The sequence below is a fragment of the Mustelus asterias genome, chromosome 13, assembly GCF_964213995.1.
Source record: "Mustelus asterias chromosome 13, sMusAst1.hap1.1, whole genome shotgun sequence".
In the NCBI taxonomy this organism is placed as follows: Eukaryota; Metazoa; Chordata; class Chondrichthyes; order Carcharhiniformes; family Triakidae; genus Mustelus; species Mustelus asterias.
The window spans coordinates 23,735,276-23,759,131 of record NC_135813.1 but is presented as its reverse complement, the minus strand read 5'-3'; the positions used below and the strand labels follow the sequence as shown (position 1 = coordinate 23,759,131).

The window sequence follows — 23,856 nt, the reverse complement described above, 5'->3', positions numbered from 1 at the left end:
TTGGGGTCGAGGTTAAATTCATTATGTACCTTGGAGTTTCTGATCTGGTCCCTATCAGCCTAACAGAGTACTGTGAACAATTATGGTCTCCACATTACATAAAGAACTTTGAGGCACTGGCGAAGATGCAACAGAATTAAAATGATGATACCAGGAATGAGGGGTTACAACTACCAGGAAAAATTGGCCACGATGGGGTTCTAATTATGAACTACTAATAAATCCAATGCGGAATTTAGGAGAGCAGTTAACGAGAAACGAAAAACAACATGCTAACTACCACATATAAAATCTCTTGCTAATATTAAACTACTGGCATCAAACTCTACAACCAGTAGCATATTTAGGGGGGAACGATGGCGTAATGGTATTGGACAGAGACCCAAGGTATTGGTCTATGGACAAAAACAAAAAAATCTCAGTAGGTCTGACAGCATCTGTGGAGAGAGACTGGAGCTAATATTTCGAGTGTGGATGGGTGGCACGGTGGTTAGTACTGCTGCCTCAGTGCTAGGGACCTGGATTCAATTTCAGCCTCAGGTGACTGTGAGGAGTTTGCATTCTCCCCGTGTCTGCGTGGGTTACCGCCAGGTGCTCTGGTTTCCTCCCACAGTCCAGTGATGTGTGTGTGTTATGGTGATTGACCATGCTTAATTGTCCCTTAGTGTTGGGGGACTAGCAGGGTAAATATATGGGGTTATGGGGATAGGGCCTGGGTGGGATTGTTGTCGGTGCAGACTCAATGGGCCGAATGGCCTCCTTCTGCGTTGTAGGGATTTTATGACCCTTTGTCAGAGCTGTTTGCTCTGGGGACATGGATTTGAATCCCACCATGGCAGATTGTTAAAGTTGATTCAATAAAAATCTGGCATTAAATTCAATAAAAATCTGGCATTAAAATCTGGATGACCATTGTTGATTGTTGTAAAAACCCATCTAGTTCACTATTGTCCCTTTAGGGAAGAACATCTGAATTTGCATCTTTACCCGTCTGGCCTACATGTGACTCCAGACCCACACCAGTTGACTCTTAAGTGCCCACTGAAATGGTCTAGCAAACCACTCAGTTCAAGGGCAATTAAGGATGAGCCAATGTTGGCCCAGCCAGTGATGCTCACATCCCATGAACAAACAAAAACGGAGTAGTTGTGGAGAAACGTATTGAAGCATTTAAGGGGGAGCTGGGTAACTTCAGAGGAAAAAGGACGTATGTCGATGGGCATATTGGTTAAATTGGAACTATAGAGATAGCCAGCTCTGATATGCTGATAGGATTAATGGCAATAGAGTGGGAGGAGGCTCATAAATGCCAGCATAGATAAGATGGGCCAAACAGCCTATTTCTGTGCTGTAATTTCTATGTAGCAGAAAATCATTGAAATAAAGGTGTAAAGCAAGTATTGTAGTAATTCCAATTTGTGCCCAAGTCCCACTAACAGGATTTAGAAGAAATACTAAAAATTTCATGATGTGATTTTGGGACAGGTGGTGGTGAGGGCATCAAACATTCTTCCCAATGCTTCCTCGAATAGTGCCATGCAATCTTATATATTCCCCTGAATAAGCAGACTTTCTCCCAGCTCTTCAGCCTGTACTGCACTAAAACTTCTCTGCTCCAAATAACTATTTTTTTTACTTCTCAAATTTGGGGAAAAAAGGACAGAATATATGAGGGGAGTTTATTTTTAATGTTGATCAGGGCACCCTTTAAAGATGGTGCCCTGATCTCCGTGGAGTCGGCCTTGCTCTATCAGTCCCCGCCTCACCACAGTAAACTACACCCTCCCTGATTTTTCTTTTCTCCTACGACCTGGTCTGAAAACTCAGCTATGCATCTGGAGAGATACACGCCGGTTTTCAATCAGAGCTTGACACATTCGACAAATTATGGGAACATTCTGCCGCCCATAGTGTTTAACGTAGACTAAAACTAACATTTTCAATCATGCAGAGTCACACATCACTTCAATTTATGCATTGTACATTTTCCTATCAAGCACAGCAAATTATTTGGAACTCACCTGAATTTGTATTGGTAGATTGTTATGCACTGTGTTTAGTAACTTCTCGGTTGGTTTTTCTTTACACATTAACACCAGCTCCAAATCCAGGTCTCCCTTTATCAGCAAACCCTTTGCAACCAATCCAATTCTCATCACTCCACACAAGACTCGACCACTCTGCTCACTGTCAAAACAATGATCAATTATGTGATTTGTTTTTCGTCCAAAAAGGGAAAAGTAAAATCTTTTATGAAACAGCTAGAAGAATTAGCCCTTTGAATAGTGAATTCTTTTGAAGCTTTCAAAATATACAATTTTCTAATATATAAAATCTAATATAACATATAATATAATATATAATATAATATGTATAATATATAAAATCTAATATATAAAATCTTAAATTTTCTAATATATAAAATCTTAAATTTTTCATCAAATATATTTAATTCCCTTTTGAAATTTACTATTGAACTACTTCAACTATTATTTCATGTAGAGTCATAGTCATACAGAGGTGCTTTCAGCCTATTTAGTGCAATGACAAAACTACACTAAATCTACACTCATCCCACTTTCCAGCACTTGGCCCATAGCCTTGAATGTTATGACATTGCAAGTGTCATCTCCATACTTTTCAACAGTTGTGAAGTTTCTCGCCTCTACTACCCTCCTGGGCAGTGCATTCCAGACTCCCAACAACCTCTGGGTGAAACAAGTTTTCCTCAGATCCCTCATAACCACCTGCCCCTCAGCTTAAAATTATGCCCCCTTGTTATTGACCCTTCAACTAAGGGGAACAGCTGCTTCCTATCCACCTTGTCCATACCCCTCAATCTTCTCAATCAGGTTCCCCCCCTCAGCCTTCTCTGCTCTTAAAAGAAAACCAAGTCTATCCAGGCTCTATTGAAAGCTCAAATTCTCCATCCCAGGCAACATCCTGGTGAATCTCCTCTGCACCCCCTCCAATGCAATCACATCTTTCCTCTAGTGAGGCAATCAGAACTACACACAGTACTCCAGCTGTGGCCTAACCAAAGTTTTGTACAGCTCCAGCTTAACCTCCCTGCTCTTATAATCTGTGTAAGAAGTCTAACAACACCAGGTTAAAGTCCAACAGGTTTATTTGGTAGCAAAAGCCACATCATGACTTATAATCTGTGCCATGACTGATAAAGGCAAGTGTCCTGTATGCCTTAACTACCCTATTAACCTACTATGTTGCCTTCAGGGATCTGTGGACAAGCACTGCTAATTAGGCTCTCCTCAACCTTCTTTAGACATTTTCACATATGGTTGTTTGGTAGTACAGAATCATGGAAATCATAGAAACCCTACAGTGCAGAAAAAGGCCTGTTTAGTGCAATGACAAAACTACACTAAATCTACACTCATCCCACTTTCCAGCACTTGGCCCATAGCCTTGAATGTTATGACATTGCAAGTGTCATCTCCATACTTTTCAACAGTTGTGAAGTTTCTCGCCTCTACTACCCTCCTGAGGGTATTGAGCCTGCACCGACCACAATCCCACCCAGGCCCCCAACCAACCTAACCCGCACATCTTTGGACTGTGGGAGGAAACCGGAGCACCCGGAGGAAACCAACGCAGACACGGGGAGAATGTGCAAACTCCACACAGACAGTGACCCAAGCCGGGAATCGAATGCAGGTCCCTGGAGCTGTGAAGCAGCAGTGCTAACCACTGTGCCGCCCTTGAGTACTGTTGAAAAAAGACACTTGCCCACCAACCAATCAGCACTCTCTTCTCATACAGTATAAAGTGTTGCTTCCCCTGACATTCTTGCAATTGTCCTGGTGAGCGCAAGATGAAAAGCTTTGAGAAATATATTTTTTCAGCAATACTTTTCACAAAGTTCCTCATTCCTGATACCATGCTAATAATATTTCTTCTGTGCCTTCTCCTAAATTGTGATGCCAAGAATTAGACATAATACTTTATTTCAGATCAGCATAACAGCGATTTATAATGATTTAGCATAACTTGCTTGCAAGTACTTTGTGTTCATAAAATCCATTATCTTGTATGCATTTGTTAACCAGCCTTATTGGCATTTCCTGCCAACTTCAAAGATTTGCATTTGTATATCACAATGTCTCTTCTGTTCTGCAACACTATTAGAATTGTATCATTTAATTTGTATTCCCTCTCCTCCTTCTGCTCTCCAAAATCTTTTACTTTGTACTCCAGCATCAAATTTCATCTACCATGAGCCTGCGCATTTCATTAATCTCTGTCTGTCTTCCTGAAGTCTGTTTCAATCCTCCTCACTCTTTACTGCAATTCCAAGTTATCCATCATCTGCAAACTCTGAATATGTGCTCAGGTCCAGATCATTAATATGTATCAAAACAAATTTTGGCCCCAATACCAAACCTTTGGGACATCACTATATTTCCCTCTAATCTGGAAAAAATGTACATCACTACTCTCTGCTTGTCAGTCTTTTAGTCCATTTTGTACCATGTTTCAGTACTTTTTTAATCCCTGGGTTTTAATCTTGCTCCAAGTCTATTTTGCAGCATTTAAGTCCACATACATGACATCACCTTCACAGCCCTCTCCATTATTTCATCAAACACTTAATCAAGTTCATCAGGCACAACTTGCACTAAAAAATCCATGTTGGTTGCAGTTTATTACCCCTTGTTAATCCAAGTAACAATTAATTTTTCCCCTGATTGTGATTTTTAGAAGTTTCCACACCACTGACATCAAGTTGATTGACCTAGAATTACTGGGTTTATCCCTTGTCCTTTCTAGAAAAGGAATATAATATTTTCAATTCTCCAGTATTATGCCACTCCCATATTCAAAGTGGATTAGAAGATTGTGGCCAGAGTTTTCACTTTTCCATTGCTTGTTCTTTACGCAGAGAGTGGTTGGGGTGTGGAATGGACTGCCTGCAGGGATAGTGGAGTCAGAAACTTGAGGAACATTCAAGAAGCTATTGGATAGGCACATGGAGTACTTCGGGATGATAGGGAGGAAATAGCTTGATCTGGGTTTCAGACAAAGCTCGGCACAACATCGTGGGCCGAAGGGCCTGTTCTGTGCTGTACTGTTCTATGTTCTGTGTTCTATGTTGTTCCTTAATGGCCTGGGATGTATCCCACCTGGACCAAATTAATTTTCTATTGTGAGCACTGCCATTCCATGAAACACTGCTATATTTATCCTATTCAATTCCTCTTGCCCCACCTCCTTTAATGTGACTTTGACAGCATCCTCTTGTTTTGTGTAGACAAGTACAAAGTACTCAGTCATGTCTTCTGTTCCCACAAGATCATTTCCTATTTGCTCTGTAAATTGGAACCATTCTTTCTTTTGATTATCTGTTTGCTCTGCATGTTTACGTAAGATCATAGTATTCCCTTTTGTGTTTCCTGCTAATCTTTACACACATGCTCTCTTAACCTATTTTATTCCCTCATAAGTTCTCTTCTGCACTTTCTATATTTTGCTTGCTTTTTTTGAATGAACCCGACACTCATCATCCTCATTTTTCAGAGTCCCAGCATTTGCAAGACTTTGCTTTTTAATTTGTCATGGGAATCTTTTTTATTGTAATCTCAATTTCTTCTATCAGTCACAGAACTTTAACTTTGGATACCCTTTCTTTCCCTGTCACAGGAATATGATTAACCTGGGAGGAACAGGGTTAACCTTTCAGGTATGTGACATTTCAGCTGAACCTGTCACACACTAAACACTGGGCCCGATTCTCCCATCCCGACGCGCACATTGTTTGGCACGTTGGGTTGGGAGATGCACGTGTTGGCCATTTTGCGAGATTCGTGCAGTGGTTCCCGACGCATGTGCATCTCCCACAGCAGGAGTGCAGGTGCAGGCGCAGACGGGACCATACTGGAAACCAGCGGGAAGACAGATAGGTGATTTAAATCTATTTTTAATGTTATTTAAATGTCATTATCGGGCCCGGCACAGAATTCTCCGAGCCCGATAGCATCTCCCACCCCATCAGGAGTGCTTCAGTCCAGTGGGATTTAGAGTAGCTCCCCACTTGCGGGGATCTGGCAGGAGACCCTGCCAGAGCGATGGGGGGTGGGCATTTGGAGCCCCCCAGGAGGTCAGGTGGCGGGTGGGGGGGGGGGGCTGGAGATTGCGATGCTCCGGGACAGGATAGGGGGTGGCCTGGGAATGCTTGTGCGGGCCACGATCGGGCCGTGGGGATGTCACGAGGGGCAACACCACGGGGATCCGGGGCTGGCCAGCGAAGTGCAGTCTGACAGTTCGGGGTCACTGTGCATGCGCAGAGGCCCAGTCAGACTCTGGTGTGAATCCCCCCCCCCCAAATGAGATTCACGATTCTGATTCTGCCCTCTGCATTGCACAGAGTGTGGGAGATTCGAGTTTGAATTCCCACTGAAAAATCAATCGTGAATTACACAATTTTTCTTGCCAGTTCAGCACTTAGAATTTTTTGGGGAAAATCTATTAACTCTGTTTCTCTCTCAAAGGATGCTGCCAGATCTGCTGAACATTTCCAACATTTTCTGTTTTTACTTTAATTTCCAGCATGCAGAGCATTTTACTTTAGCATGTTTGATCTTCACTGGCATTCTCCTCCTTGCAGGCCTTCCATTGCTTAATTCTATTTCAGAGGACAATTTCTTTATCTAATCCATCTGGGCCAGATCTCTTTTCAACTCATTCAAATCAGCCTTCTTCCAGTTATGTTACTTTACCCATGTCCCTTTCCATAACAAATCTAAACCTAATTATATTGGGATCACAGCTTTCCAAACACGCTCCACTCACCTCATTTCATTTTCCAGAGCTAGACCCTGTTGTACATTTTTAAATAATTGGATTGGAAAATAAATTTGGAAACCATGACCTTGGAAATAAGTAATTTTCTACTTTAAATGACACAGTACAATTTTGTCTGCTCGAAGTTAAAATTATCGTACACTATTGGAACTTAGAAATTTGATTAAGCTTTATGGGCTAGAGAACCTGTTTAGAAAATGTTGATCAAATTTTGAAACTGAAAATTGCAATTTGCCAGCAACCGAACAACAAATGATGTGGATGAAAATCTAATAAATCAGCAGAACACTCTTGCACTGACGCTAATATGAGAATCAATTAGAATATCTCTGCTGTACAGAAAAGACAGGAAAAAGCTCTTCAGCACAATTGGCAACAACTTACTTTGTATTGCTTTCTGATGTGCCACTTTTCTTCGCATCTGCAGCCTCATCTTCACCTTCATCTGCGTTAACTGATTGCAAATTAGTTTCATCCAAATAGTCCGATACATGTTTCAGTGCACACTCCACTGTTGAAACCATATTCTGCACAGCTTCAAGCTCTTCTTGGGAAGGATACACCGAGGAATGTTTTGCCATGACATGTCGATCATCATTAGCAAATGTTCGGATTGGTCTCTTCAAATAGAAAATTAAGTTTATATATAGAACTGTTTTCAAGTTAACAAACAAAACGTTCTAAAAGCTTTAAGTACTAAAAAAAAGCAGTGTCAAAATCCATGCATAGGATAATGCTTGCTCTTCTGTTCTTCAGCTATTCTCTTGGGCATCCATTCCACTGGGTGAGGAAAACAGATATTCAGATTTTCTTCTGGTCTTACTACCACTGCTCGATAGAAAACTCTAAAAGGTTAACAGTGGATAAATTGGAGATCGCAACTTTCAAGTTCAAGAGGCATGAAGCATGCTGTTCTCTCCATCCTTTCATGATTTCATTGCCATTTGTTATGGGAGTGATTTTTTTTCCTGGTGGGGGCCAATGATGAACATAATAACAAATGTGTACCTTGGAGAACAAGATAACTGTAATGTCATCACAATGAGTATTAATAATAAGTTCAGAAATATTATTTACCTCTGCCATTAATATAATTCACTTACTGAAAATCTATGTAGTTAATTCAGCAAAATGCAATTCCGACACATTATTCAAAATCATATGGTTGTAAATGAAAAAGCCAGTTTGAAAAATTATTTTCCTCAACATCATGATCATAAATTGGATAATGATCTATTTCCCTGTGTAAGTCTATCATTGAGAAACCAAGTTAATGCTGTTAAATCTGGTGTACAAGCCATCCCTTTTAGCTTTATATAACATTGAGAGATATTACTGAGACTGCATATACACATACTGGAGATGATTTTAAGAGCTAGGCAAGTGAAGCTGCCTGCAGGGACTGTGGGCTTAAAAATAAGCCTTTGATTTCAGGAGAAAATGCAAAAAGCATAAATTCTCAATTGCAAATCAGATAGCACAGGAGAGGATTGGTTAAGAGCTTGGCATGCAGAGAACATAACTTGAAGAATGTTGAAGACCCTACCAAGGTAGGTAATGTCAAATTGCTTACCTTCCGTATGGTCTTCTTCATTCTTTCAACATACTTCATCCTCCAAATACAAATGATTAAGCCATCACCCAAACGGGGGAAGATTGCAAGACTGTCCATTTAAGACTTTTCATCCTTGCAGTAGCCATGCAAGCCACATGATCTCCCCCGCCTGTGCTGCATATAAGGCTCATTCTGTACCTCAGTTCTTTCATGGAGGAGAAAACAGAAGAGATCAAATTGATATAGTGCAAAATACATGCAAGAAATTGGTAAGCGCCAAGTGAGAAAAAGAGGTTGTATGGTTTGAGCTACTCTGAATACCATTTCCTTATTGCACTGCAAAAGGCAATTTCCTTTGCTATTCTGCATTGCCTACAATTTCAAACTTACCTATATGCATTTAGTATAGTTGCTTCTGCATGGAGAATAGTTGAACCACCAAACTAACCTAACCTACACTGTTCTATCATGATCACAAGACAGACCTGGTGCTTATGTGATTGATTAAGGGTTTTTGACTGGTTGATGCGCGATTAATTCACTCAGGAGGCTGGATCGTACCCGGGAAATAAAGGCTTTTATTAGTAACAAGAGTGGAGCATACTGCTTAACAATACAATCCCAGACTAAAGTGTCACTAGGCAGTACAGTGACCTTTATACTCCTATAGGTAGGCGGAGCCAACCGGAGTATACCACAGAACAATACCAACAGGTGGAACACCCCAACCCTAACCCCAACAGTAACAAGAGTAACATATGTACAAGTACCCATAGTGATAACCATCTATGGTTCAGTACCCATAGTTGTAACCATCTATGGTTCACCACACTGGTATTTTAATTTCCAAAGATAAAAGTATAATTTAATTAATCTGATGCTAAATCCACACTTGTACAATCACAAAAGACAAGGTTGCAATTGGTAATATAAAAATAGTTGTCCAAGTGCTAAGAGATGGGTAAAACAAAAGTAAGTAGTGTTGAAAGATAATACCAGATCTTGAAACATCAATGTTATTTCAGTATTTAAGACATCTGACTAGATTTTCATGCGTCAGCTACAGTGAAAGCTTGTATAATATCCAAGTAGACAAGTGGTATTTCCAATTTGTAAAAATTGCATTTTGTTTTCTCCTTCTCCTAACTGAGCCATGACTGTGGGAGGGCGACTTGGGTAGGTGAGAAAACAAGAGCTACCGCCCGCACAATACCAGTAAAGTGAAAATCTGTCCTCAGAATCAGTACCTGAAGTTCTGCCAGGATCCAAAAACCGAGTCTCCCGCCCAGGGCAGACTCCCACCAACTTCCACCACTGGGAATGATCACCTATGCAACCCTTTAACAGTATAAAAGGTGGGCTTTCTATTTTATATACAATAACAAATCAATGGAGAAATGAGATTATTCTCTTGATTGTGTTCAGCACTATGTAGCATATCATTCCATGAAACATAGGTCTCCTTGCGCTGAATCTACGCAGGACCTTTGACCAACTCAAAGCTCTCTGCAATTACGCAGCCACATCAGCTTCCTTGATTTCAACTCTGATTTGTCTCATTAAATTTTCCACCATTGTGTACAGACCTACCTGAAATTTGTTCTCTCACAAGCGAAGCATAATAAGTAAATTCTAGCATCTGTATTACTCTCGGTAGCTGGTGAAATGGCTGCACCATCTTTTCTAGTAACCCTGAAATTCTTCTAGAGATGTTGAGCTTTGCTTCGATTTCTCAACCTCAATACATGCGCCGCACATTCTCATTGGATAGTATAAGGTTTGAACTGTACTTTCTAAATAGTGAAAAGCCACAAACTGTGGACATTCAAAGACACTCGGGGTGGGGTGGTCAATGCATATAGATCATTAAAATGTCATGAATGTATAGAGAAAATAATCAAAAAGGCTTAACGGAATATTGAGATTTATATATAGCAGACGAAGATACAAGTGGGCAGAAGTTATGCTACCAAGCCCTGGTTAAACCACAGTTGGAGTATTGTGGGCAATTCATGGCGCCACCACATCTTAGGAAGGATGTATTTGGTATTGGAGGGAATGAAGATGGATTTATCAGAATTTTATATTGAATCCTAAGGGTCAAATTACAAGGTGAGCTTATATAAAATAAACTGGAATTCAGAACGTTCAACAGTGATTTGAACAAATTTTCAAGATATTGGGAGGAATAGGTAAGATTGCTTGAGATTTATGTAGAAAGCAATAACATTTAAAAAGAAGAGTAGTTTGCTGAAGAAACATGCTGTCGAAGCTTTTTGTCTTGCAGTTACTGACAACCAATTTAAGATCATCATTTGGGCTCGCAGTGTGGTTCATTTAGGCTTGCTAGAAGCTACATATATTCACAAACACTATTGCACATTTTTCAGCCAAGCAAATGCTCAGGGAAGAGCCATTCTCTGGTTTATTCCCCATGGCAATGCCTTGAGCAGAACCGACCTGCCTGGTTTGAATTTAAACAGAAACTTGGCAGTTAACTGTTCCTTGGTGCATTCTCCATGGCAATGCCTTTACCAATCAGAGGCCACTTGGCAACCAATCAGTACTCTCTTCTCATGCAATATAAACTGCTGTTCCTTTTGCAATTGGAATCCTTGTGAATCTGTCCTGGTCAATGCAAGACGAAAAGTTTTGACAGCATTTCTTTTTTCCCCCAGCAATATTTAAAAGGAAATTCAAACTCCCAATAGTTGAAAAAGATGACAACCAAATTTCACAGGTTGAAATATTTAACGTAAGAATTTACTGACAACACTAACAAAACACAAATTTTGGAGGCAACTTGTACTAAAATTATAAAATGCTACAATCCTCTTTTATACTTGCCACACAGTGCACTCTCCACAGAATTAGTCCTTTTAGCATACAGTCCACAGTTGCTTCCAGTTTCTAATGAGTTCACGTTTTCTCATTTCACCAAGTAGTAATATTGGGGGTGATTTTGAGCCCACACTCTCCGATTGCCATTGTGCCTATATTCACCCATGCCCACTAGGTGGCACGGGCTCAAAATCTCGAGGGCGTGATTCGCGCTGGCGAGATTCCGATCTTCCTGGCACCTCATTAGTGGAGTGGCCTGTGGGCGAGCACTCTCTCTAGATATCGAGTCTGCCGGCACCATTTACAACAGGTCTAAAGAAGTGTGAATCTGGCGCTTTCACCTCCAAGGAGGGTACTCCCAGGCAGCCAGCACCTTTTGCGGAATGCACTGTTCAGGGTGCACTGGAAAGACTTGGGGGACATGAATATGTTCAACTCAGGGCCGGGATGGGGTCCCAAAATCACTATTTAGAGCAGAGCGATTGGGAGAGGTTATTTGCTGACCGTCTCTACCTTTCGTGTTGGGGGACCCCTTGCTCTAAAGGGGTTGCGAAGGCTGGTATGCAGGCAGCGCTCTTTTTGTCCTCCTTCCTGGACTCCTGTCCACATTGCAGCTGAGGGATTGACCATCCTTTGTGGGGCTGGCAAGAGAGTGGGAGGGGCATTCTCACTCCACAGGGATGAGGAGCCGGGTGAGTGCGGTGGTACCCCCTAACTTGGTGACATGAACAGACAGGGTGGAGCTTCTGTGGGTGCACAAAGTGAAATTTATTGACACTCACTTGGAACAAAATAGTGACCTTACTGCCATTGTGCCTATATTCACCCGTGCCCACTAGGCGTCCACGGTTTCTTCACCTTCCCACTATGTCTAGGTGTTTCCCCAGGATTCACAGCTGAGGTTGAGGTGACATGCAAACTTCCACGCCCTATTGCCTGAGATGACTTTGGCTGCTATTCCTTGCAGTCATTGTGAAACAGGTGCCAGGGGGGCTGTTTATATGGAGCTCCCCAATGCTAGCAGCAGAGGAAACCCAAAGTTTGTGGGAATAGAAATACTAATGAGCCATAAGATTTGGCTCGAAAACATACTGGCGTGAAACACTCATGCCAGACCCAACGCTCTGCCATTCTTTGGTAAGATTCTGCCCTTTGAATGAACATCTCCAGATGCATCCCTCATTTCCCAAATCCACTACCAGCAGTGATTCCTTCTGGCCAAGGCAGGATAAGTTTCCTGGATTCCTTAGGGAGCTGTGGAGTGCACCTCTTTGACCAAAGACCACTCCATACCCCGTTAGCATCCAGCTTCGGTGGCTCATGAAGAAACTGCAGCCTCTTCTCTCTGATGACCACGGCAACAGCTGTTCCTCTCTCTTTTCTCTTTTGGCCAAAAGTTTGGAGCTGGCAAGTCTAATTACAGCTGCCCTTGTCTTTTATTTCGAAGTCTGAGAACTTTTCACTTTGCTCAGCAGGTCCCTTGACGAAGCCAGGAATTGGGAATAGTCACACGACACCCTTCATTTTAACTTAAGTGTAAAGACACAGTCCAAATCATGGCCATCTGTTAAACCTTATAATTGTAACAGTGTAAACAGAGAAAACCTATACGGTGACAAAAGCAGGTACATGGAGTTAGACTTCAGATTATTCAAGACCACAATGAATGGAGGAACAAGCAAGTGGCTACTGCTGATACTTTGGTCCTAGTTTGGGCTTTCCAACCGACGACAAATCTTTGAACAGCATTAATTGGTTGCACACTTAGTATCTGCATATTAAATCAAATAGAGAGAACCAGTTAATTGTTGTGGCACCTTCCTACCAGAAAGTGATATATGGAACAACTTGCCTCATGTACATTCAGCAAAAGGCTGAATGTACATGGGGCAAGTGCTATGAAACCTGTAATAGCTGATGCATCAGCTTATAGTATCACAGAACATAGAACAGTACAGCACAGAACAGGCCCTTCGGCCCACGATGTTGTGCCGAGCTTTATCTGAAACCAAGATCAAGCTATCCCACTCCCTATCATCCTGGTGTGCTCCATGTGCCTATCCAATAACCGCTTAAATGTTCCTAAAGTGTCTGACTCCACTATCACTGCAGGCAGTCCATTCCACACCCCAACCACTCTCTGCGTAAAGAACCTACCTCTGATATCCTTCCTGTATCTCCCACCATGAACCCTATAGTTATGCCCCCTTGTAATAGCTCCATCCACCCGAGGAAATAGTCTTTGAACGTTCACTCTATCTATCCCCTTCATCATTTTATAAACCTCTATTAAGTCTCCCCTCAGCCTCCTCCGCTCCAGAGAGAACAGCCCTAGCTCCCTCAACCTTTCCTCATAAGACCTACCCTCCAAACCAGGCAGCATCCTGGTAAATCTCCTCTGCACTCTTTCCAGCGCTTCCACATCCTTCTTATAGTGAGGTGACCAGAACTGCACACAATATTCCAAATGTGGTCTCACCAAGGTCCTGTACAGTTGCAGCATAACCCCACGGCTCTTAAACTCCAACCCCCTGTTAATAAAAGCTAACACACTATAGGCCTTCTTCACAGCTCTATCCACTTGAGTGGCAACCTTTAGAGATCTGTGGATGTGACTCCCAAGATCTCTCTGTTCCTCCACAGTCTTCAGAACCCTACCTTTGACCCTGTAATCCACATTTAAATTAGTCCTACCAAAATGAATCACCTCACATTTATCAGGGTTAAACTCCATTTGCCATTTTTCAGCCCAGCTTTGCATTTTATCTATGTCTCTTTGCAGCCTACAACAGCCCTCCACCTCATCCACGACTCCACCAATCTTGGTGTCATCAGCAAATTTACTGATCCATCCTTCAGCCCCCTCCTCGAAGTCATTAATAAAAATCACAGAGCAGAGGACCAAGCACTGATCCCTGCAGCACTCCGCTAGCAACCTGCCTCCAATCCGAAAATTTTCCATCGACCACCACCCTCTGTCTTCGATCAGACAGCCAATTACCTATCCAATCGGCCAACTTTCGCTCTATCCCACACCTCCTCAGTTTCATCATAAGCCAACCAAGTGGACAGAAACTTTTTTTTTTATATGGCTCTCTGCTGCAATGGATAACTAATTGGATAACTAGTTGTTGAGACCTGAAACTAGAACATCAGATGGGAATCCAACCAACATAAAAAATTCGAACAATGCATCAATCATGATATCAATGTCTGCTGATGCCATCACTTTCAGTTATCTAAATGCAATTTCGAGTATTGTCAGCAAGTACCATTTCCAAAACAAAATCCCACTGAGAAGTAAGCCAATTTTCTTAAACAGCCAGTTTATAACGGGAACATAATAGTGATGCTTAGATGCAAACCCTAATTTACTCTCTCAGTCATTCCGCATGCTACAAAATGTAGCAGTTTCCTTGTAGATCAATTTTATACCAATCTTCATTATGTAATCCATGCCTTGACGTCCTGCAGCAGAATGTTGGGCTACCTTTAATAAATCTTGGTAGCATGCCCAAGATACGATTCTTTGCTGGAACACTCCTGTGTTCTGTCCCTCAATTGCTTTGATTTCCATGATTAAATCAAAATCCTTTCTTCGTACTTTTGCCACTCTGCAGGTTTAGGTTGTTGGAGGCTGATAAATGATTTCTTGTGTGAGGTCAGTACAGATCCCATAGTTAGCTCAACACAATTCAAACTGTGCAGGCGCTTTGGTACAATGCAAAATATCATGGGGAATCCTCTATTTCCTCAATTGCTTCCATAAAGTCTGATAAGCAGCAGAAGCTGCATTATGGAATTTTATCGCCTCTTCTGGCTGATATATGAAATCATGACTGCCCAAGCTGTTTCTTGCTCATGTTTTAATATATTCCCCAGGAATGTATCACACACCTCCTCTCAACCTAATGAACGTATCCTTTTATTTCTTTCACACTGAGGTGGTTATTTAGCTTTCTCTTGAATGCATCTATATCATTCACTCTGCCAGTCTGAGTAGCAAAATCCACATTCTAACCAATCTCTGGGTACAGAAATTTCTCGTTGTTTGGGGGGAGGGTGGGGTGGGATAATTACATGGTTGGAATGTGGATCAGATTAATGGCAACAGTATGGATTCGATTCCCATTTCGACTGAGGTAGGCTCATAGCTGCCTCTTTGCCCTACCGTGGTTAAAAATTGTGGCAGTTTGGTGTGGTTTGGTGGATAATCACCAAGGAATGAGGAGGAGGGGGGAGGGGGAGAAGAAACTATTTTATATATTTCATGCCCTGTCTCTCCTTATCTTGCTCACAAGTGGAAACATCTCTTATGTTTACCTTATTAAACGCTTTCATAATCTTGAAGGAATTGTTCAGACTTCTGTTTTCTAGAGAAAAAGGCCCTAACCTGTTCCTAATAGGTATTAACATCTCAGCTCTGGCATAATAGTAGAATTTTATTGTACCTTCACTAATGTCTATATCTATTTTATAAAACAGAGACCACAGCTCTTTACAGTTCTCCAAGTGTTTTCCAATCAAGGTTTTGACAAGTTGAAAATGATCTCTGCTTTTCAACTCCACCCCTCTCAAAACGAACCCATGCTTTGGTTATATTTTTATAGTCTCATTAACCTTCAGTGATCTACATCATATATCCTTCACCTCATTTACATCCTTATTTCCCAAGGAATAAACGACCTCCTTGCTCTTCTGACCAAAATGTACATTACCTTGCACACAGCTACGCAAATTCATTTGCCAATTACACTTTGGTTGTGTAGGCTCACTGTCTTGTATTTTGCTGCAGTCCTCCTCTGTGTTAACTGCAGCATCCAATTTGCTTTTTTGGTTTTGATTCCTTTCCTTGTGCTTCTTTCCTTCTATTGTTTTCACTGTTCTTTTTCTGCATCCAACTTATGAAATTCTAACTGCTGAGCACGTCTTAATTCTTTTTCCCCCACAGTTAGATGGGTAAGTTTGTGATCACAACCCACATTTCTTTGAACCCCAAAGTCAATTCCTTTCATTTGCAGCTGTTTGCTTCTGTTTGTTAATTTAATGCTATCTTTTTTGGTTCCTGAGTGATGTTAATCCCATCAGCTATGGTTTGGACTTCTCCCTGATAGTTTTTTCCTCTTCTCGTGTAAAGGGCAGCTTGTACAGCAGAACATGCATTTAACATAAGAAAATAAGAAATAGGAGCAGGAGTAGGCCATCTAGCCCCTCAAGCCTGCTCCACCATTCAATAAGATCATGGCTGATCTGATAGTGGGTTTAGTTCCACTTACCCGCCCACTCCCCATAACCCTTAATTCCCTTAATGGTTAAAAATCTATCTATCTGTGACTTAAAAACATTTAACAAGGTAGCCTCTACTGCTTCATTGGGCAGAGAATTCCAAAGATTCACTACCCTCTGGGAGAAGAAGTTCCTCCTCAACTTTGTTCTAAATTGACTCCCCCGTATTTTGAGGCTATGCCCCCTAGTTCTTGTTTCCATTGTAAGTGGAAATAACCTCGCTGCTTCTACCCTGCCTAGCCTCTTCATTATCTTATATGTCTCTATAAGATCTCCCCTCAACCTTCTAAACTCCAATGAGTACAGGCCCAGTCTACTCAATCTCTCCTCATAAGCTAACCCCCTCATCTCCGGAATCAACCTGGTGAACCTTCTCTGTACCCCCTCCAAAGCTAATATATCCTTTCTTAAATAAGGGGACCAAAATTGTACACCGTACTCTTGGTGCGACCTCACCAGTACCCTGTACAGTTGCAGCATGACCTCCCTGCTTTTATACTCCATCCCTCTCGCAATAAAGGCCAACATTCCATTTGTCTTCTTGATTACCTGCTGCACCTGCAAACTGAGTTTTTGTGATTCATGCACAAGGACCCCCAGGTCCCTCTGCACAGTAGCATGTTGTAATTTTTCACCATTTAAATAATAGTCCATTTTACTATCATTCCTTCCAAAGTGGATAACCTCACACTGACCAACGTTATAGTCCATCTGCCAGATCCTTGCCCACTCACTTAGCCTATCCAAATCTCTCTGAAGACTCTGTGTCCTCCACGCAATTTGCTTTCCCACTCATCTTTGTGTCATCCGCAAACTTTGTTACCCTACACTCGGTCCTCTCCTCCAGATCATCTATGTATATGGTAAATAGTTGAGGCCCGAGCACCGATCCCTGCGGCATGCCACTAGTCACTGATTGCCAACCGGAAAAGCACCCAGTTATTCCGACTCTCTGCTTTCTGTTAGATAGCCAATCCTCAATCCACGCTAACACTTTACCCCCAACTCCATGTACCTTTATCTTATGCAGCAACCTTTTGTGAGGCACCTTATTGCATGCCTTCTGGAAATCTAAATACACCACATCCACCGGTTCCCCTCTGTCAACCGCATCCCCTTAACTAAACTTAATAGCCTGGGCTTTGTTCTAATAACGACAAAGCCAACAAAGCATTACAAGGCAAATTTAACAACAATTTCTGGCATCCATACATGCATAGTTAAAATCCAGGAAGTTGCTGTCAGACACATTGTTCTTTCACAGGGTGTCCTTGGTGCGGTCTTCACTGATGAGACTCAGCACTGAAATTATTAATGGTGTGAACCTATGGTACTTACCCACAAGTGTCACACTAAAAAGACCTGCAAACATTAGGGCTAGTGCATTCAGGAGATGATTACTTCTGAACAACCTCTGTAACCCTATAAAATTAACTTTACAATTGTGGAGCCCACTCCCTCAAAAGAAAATTAATGTTGCAGACATGGTGTTCCAGAAAGCTGTTCTGACTTCAAACAGTTCTGAGTGTATCCAGAGGGTTGCTGGAAGTTATAAGGATGAGAAGTCAGGATTTTCAATTCTCCAACCAAAGGACTCAGTTCCAGCGTCACGAGAGCATTAGTTTTTGCTGTGTTAAACCTGTGAAAATGGGATTTTTTTGTCTGTGGGAAGTTTTTGTTTGATTGGAACATTTTAGATATATTTGTTAAGGGTTATACATTATACATTGTTTTGCTTTTATTTATAATTGATAAAAGTTATTACTAATTTTCTTTCCATACATGTTAACTATATTCTTAAATAAACTTTGTTTGATAGAAGCTCCTTAGTTTATCATTTGAATCATACCTGAAGTGAAGTGAAACATATCATGCTTACCCTAGTCAAATTCAAAGTGCAAAGCTTATGATCCAGGTGGGCTTCATCGAACACTTTGGAGTTTCTGACCTGAATTATAACACTTCCTCGAGGTTCACTTGAATCATACCAGGAGTGAAACATGCTCACCCATGCCAAATTCAAGTGTAAAACTTATGGTCGAGGCTGACTTTGTAAAACACCTTGGAGTTTCTGACCTGGATTATAACAACTGAAGGGGTTTTAAGCATCAAAGAATGACAAAACATTAATAAAAGGAGAAAATATTTCGAGTAAACTAGCAAGAAATACAAAACAGACTCTAAGATCGGTATTCAAAAGGGAAGAGGTCAGTGAAAATAAATATGGGACCCCAGAGACGAAAGGAGAAATTATAATAGCGAATGGAGATGTTAACGAATATTTTGTCTCTGGCTTCACAGTAGAAGATGCCAACTGATGCCACTCAGAGTGAAGAACTTAAAGTAATTAATATTCGTAAAGCACTGGCAAAATAAATGGAAAAGCTGACAAATCATTTGGACCAGATAGTCTATATCCTAAGATTTTAAAAGAAATAGTTGCAGAGACAGTGGATGCATGGATGAATGGTGGTTGTCCACTGCAAAAGACTTTTTACACAATCTCCGTTTCCTCATGGCCGCTGCTTCCTACAGAAAGAAAACGCAAATAAACGAACAAAATCTCACATGATAGGGGATGTGCTGTACAAAGGTTTTAGCGTGGGTAGGTGAATACGCAAATAAGGAAGTCACAAAAGGCTGGACTTTTTTTTATATGTAAGGGAGAGGGAGTATTTTGGGCCTATATTCCCTGGACTTTAAAAGAACGAGAGATGATGTAATTGAAATGTGTAAAATTATTAAGAGGGCTTGACAGGGTAAATGCTGAAAAGCTGTTTCCCTGGCTGGAGAGTCTCGATGTGGAGATGCCGGCGTTGGACTGGGGTAAACACAGTAAGAAGTCTCACAACACCAGGTTAAAGTCCTGATGAAGGAGCAGCACTCTGAAAGCTAGTGGCTTGTGCTACCAAATAAACCTGTTGGACTTTAACCTGGTGTTGTGAGACTTCTTACTGTGGAGAATCTAGAACCAGAGACCATAGTTTCAGGATAAAGGCTCATTCCAGAGAGAACTCAGATAAGAAAAAAAAATTCACTCAAAACCTTGAGACATTTTGGAATTCTCTACTTAGAGCTGTGGACGCAGTCAATGAATATATTCAAGACCAAGATATGTAGATTTCTAGGCAGTCAGGTATCATGGGTTACACAGATATGGTGGCAAAGTGAAGTTGGCACAGAAGTTCAACCATAATCTTATTTAATTGCAGAGCAGGCTTCATGGGTTGTGTGGTCTACTCCTGTTCCCACTTATTTTGTTCTTATTCTACTGATGGGTGATTCACACAGTGGGGTGCAGTGGCAGTTGGCTCTGAGCAAACAAGCTAATTTCTAATGGAAGTGCTGAAGATACTACTTTTTGTAATGGAAAAGCAGAGCAAGTGATTTACCTCCTAGGATAGATAAACTATTACCAAAAAACATGATGACCCATTTACAGTATGGCCTAAAAAATGATTAAACAATCAATCCTCACATGCAAAGGCATTATACCAAATTACTACAACAGTACGTGACAGTAGTGACTTAATTTTGAGGCTGTGCTGGTGAAAACTGGTCCCTTGTGGGCAATGCAATTTATAAGAATGACGTAAAATTTCCAGGCTGCTCTAGAGTCTCCAAACAAGAAGCAGAGTAATTTGTAATAGCTTGCCCTGGGCTCTTTTGCAAACCAAGACAACAAGTTATGAGTGACCTGGGACTGTAATTAAAAAAGGAGACACTTAATCATGCTATGAAGTGCTGAGAATGCTGTTCTGATATCAACGGCAAACCATGTGATTCAACATTAAAATGGTGGTTACACTAGACATGAACAGCTTGTTGCTACCAAACGTAAACAACGTCTTTCATGAAACAAGCCATCAAATAGACTTTGGAGGAAAGTTATGCTATATATTTGATCCATCTTGCCTTCAATGTTTTATGGGTCAATTAATACTCAGCTCCAGCCAGCCAGAAAACGGGATGCAGTTTCACTGGATAGCAGGATTAGGAAGGACAGAAGCAGCCAAGAAATCTGATGCACAGAATGCATTCAAAGTATTTTCTTTCAGTGGTTTTCCCATTTTCTTTCCTCTTTTCTTAAACTCCTGAAGATATGGGAATGTTGGGGTACACTATAATGGACATCCTACAGTATCGTGCTCCCAAGTGTTCATTCTTCACATGAACAAGTTACTCTACACTGTGGAGCTTCTTAGTTTTACCTGATCTTCTCTTCATCAAGCATCATCAGTTAGCCAATAATCAAACATTAGGAACTGATGTTTGGTTGATTTTAACTCCCCAACAATGCCTCCACCTCTCCACTGTAATATCCAACCTGCCTCACTAGCAAAGAGTAGTTAACATAGGAAAAAAGCACGTAGCTAATAATGCACCAAAGGACTGACCTAGTTTAACAGAGATATGCCTTATGCCCGAAACATTTCATCAGAGTACATTATTACAAGTCAAGTAAATTGATTGATCTATCTGTCGCGGCTGTGATATCAAAAAGTAGTAAAGGTACCACTGTAGAGAAGACGGACTTGGAAAGATCACAAAGAGTGTCAGTTGATAGCTGTAGCATAATGTTCGTTCTTCAGGACTTTTTCATTCGAGTTGCTATTTTCAGTTTCATGTCATCTGCACTCGAGTACTGCCCCTTCCATACTGAATGCTGAGCCAGCCACCACCATGTTCTGTTGCTAAAGCTGCTGCTGCAGTCACCACAGGCCCAGGCTGCAGGGAGATAGCTAGGCACAAGATCCATGGTGCAGAACCGCAGGCTGTTGGCTGCCGGTCGGGTGAACTGTGAATAACCTGGGGTGTAAAGGGAGCCCCCTCCCCATCATACAGCCTCTCCACACCAGGCTCTGAAGATAGGGCTGGATGAGGGCGGCAGAGAGGCCAGGTTGGGATGGGGGGGGTGGATGAACGCCCGGGTGGGAGAGGTAATTCACAAAGTTGTTTCACTTGTTATGAAAGTCAAACTTAGCATAACATCGATAGCGGAGGTTGGGTACTTCCAACTCTCCACAAACTTCATATTTGTGACATATATGCAGACCAGGAGTGCACTGCACGTGAACAGTTTGGCACTGTCAGCTCGCTGGGTGGGCCTGGCGTGGCAGGATGCAAAATCCTGGGTGATGTGACCAGGTGCAGCCGACCATCACCTGCAAGTCCCCTGGGCAGGGGATGGGGAGAGGGGACGGAAAGGGGTCCCAAAGGGAGAGGGGACAGAGGTCCTAAAACAAAGACCCAGTTAGGGGGCAGAGAAAATAAATAGTAGAGAAACAGGCTCCAAACAGGAAAAGGGCTGCTGGTGGTAAATTTTAATTGAAGAGAGTTCAGGGAAGCTTTTGTAATCAAAGAGGGCTTTTGGAGCAAAGTAGTTGCTCAACATGGCCGAAGCGGTGTTGTTGAGTTGGTGCTTGACTGCATACTTGGGAATCCAGGGGAACAGAATCTTGGGAGGAGATTAAATTAAAATCCTGTCAGGTGGCCTGTCATTGGTGCTGTCCGAGTCTGGTAAATCAAGAGGGCTCAGAAGAAGTTCTGAGGATCCAAGAAGGTAACTGAAGATTAATGACTCCATGCTATGGGCCATTGAAGCAAAGATACCCCTTTGGAGCAGTAGTGTCCAGCTCGGCGCAGCCAAAGAGCTGAAGTTATGCTTGTGAGTTGAGTATATACTTGAGAATCCAGGCGAATGGAATCTCGGGAAATGAGATAGATACCCTGCTAGGTGGGCAGTCATTGATGATGCCCGAGTTAGAGCAATGATTGAAGAGAATTCCAAGGTTAGATCTTCAAAGTTAAAGACCGGAATCCCTCGTGAGAGAGACAGTTTCAGTGAGATTGGGTGACTTCACAGAGTTACACATGTTACAGAGTTACACATGTGGGTTATTGAGAAATCCACGGACTCTGCATCAGTTGCTTCTGCCGTTCATTGTGTGGTGTGTTTGACTTCAGTTGGCTTGTTTATTCACATATACCCTGGGTGTTAGTGTAAAAGATATATATTGTAAATTGTTCTATCTTTCTGACCTTGTATATTAAAGCTTATTTTTGTTTGTCCAAAGCCCGTGGAATCTTGCAGCTTTATTCACTGAGCAAGTGTCTTAAATCTCAAACTTGGTCTATTTTAAACAAAACATTATTTGTCCCTCACCAAATCTTACCAAAAACTTGGGGGTCTGGTCAAGGATCATAACATGAAGGTCACGATTTTCAGGAACGCGGCCATAACTTTAAGTGAGGATTTATTGCACTCAGATGACTTCAAAACGTTGTGAGCTTTCAAAAGCTATTAACAAATCATCTGGAGCTAGGAAGCTGAAAAGACTAAGGAAGAGGTTTGCCAGAAAGAACGTTGTTTGAGAAAAGATCCAAGTTCATTGCAAAATAAATCTTAAGAGGGTGCCACTTTCCTGGTTCGGCATGGTGGCACAGTGGCTAGCACTGCTGCCGTACAGTGCCAGGGACCCAGGTTCAATTCCTGGCTTGGGTCACTGTCTGCGTGGAGCCTGCACGTTTTCCACATGTCTGCGTGGATTTCCTCCGGGTTTCCTCCCACAGTCTGAAAGACGTGCTGGTTAGATGCATTGGCCATGCTAAATTCTCCCTCATCGTAGTCGAACAGATGCTGGAGTGTGGCGATTAGGGGATTTTCACAGTAACTCCATTGCAGTGTTAGTGTAAGCCTACTTGTGACACTAATAAGTAAACTTTAAATATTCTGGGTTCTAACTTCTAATGTTATGTGAAGTATGATGGAAAACAACAAAATAAACAGAGACATGATGAAAATGGATGCTGAACCAGAATAGGTATCACCAAAGAGTGATCAAAAAGATGGCTTCAAAGAGGGTCTAATGAAAATGTGGAGAAAGAGATACATACATCTCCCCCAGTTCTATTTAGTTCTGCTTGTTGCATGCAAAATAACATCTAACAATCAAGGTGAAGCATTCAACTAACTTGATAAACTAAGACGACATTTGCAGTAAAAGTTAAAAGATGGTCATTAGCATATCGCACCAATACAACATCCAATGCAATGCGTAGCGATATTGACTGAAGAGGAGCTAAGTAAATAAATCATACACTAAAGATTAGCTGTGGAAAAGCACTTTCCCATAGTTACTTTTAAAATATTTGCCATTTGCTTCATGCATATCGAGCAGGTCAGGACCTCTGACCAAGTAGTAGGGTCTGGAGGGCAGGATTTGCTTCCCTTTCTTTCCTTCTCTGCTGCTGCTGCCTTTTTATTAATGCATTGGGCTCAAAACCTGCTGAACAAGTTGTCATCATCTGGAATGACTAATAACAAGCTTCTCCTAGTCATTAATGTCAATGCT

At 41.7% G+C, this 23,856-nt stretch overlaps 1 protein-coding gene across 35 annotated transcripts in view; it reads right to left on the bottom strand.

The window, feature by feature from the left end:
* strbp (spermatid perinuclear RNA binding protein) overlaps window positions 1-23,856 on the bottom strand; it is a 187,711-nt gene that overhangs the window by 65,547 nt on the left and 98,308 nt on the right. For 19 of the 35 annotated variants that reach the window (XR_013499347.1, XM_078226530.1, XM_078226525.1 and 16 more), the window contains 3 exons: window positions 8,393-8,579; window positions 7,204-7,439; window positions 2,022-2,187 (listed from right to left, as the gene is read on the bottom strand). Coding sequence is in view for 34 of the 35 variants with exons in the window: in XM_078226530.1 (XP_078082656.1) it covers window positions 2,022-2,187; window positions 7,204-7,439; window positions 8,393-8,491 (501 nt within the window). In the remaining variant the exon portion in view is untranslated. The remainder of the gene's footprint in view (window positions 1-2,021; window positions 2,188-7,203; window positions 7,440-8,392; window positions 8,580-23,856) is intronic. The other 16 variants (XM_078226545.1, XM_078226557.1, XM_078226559.1 and 13 more) reach the window with 1 other exon arrangement.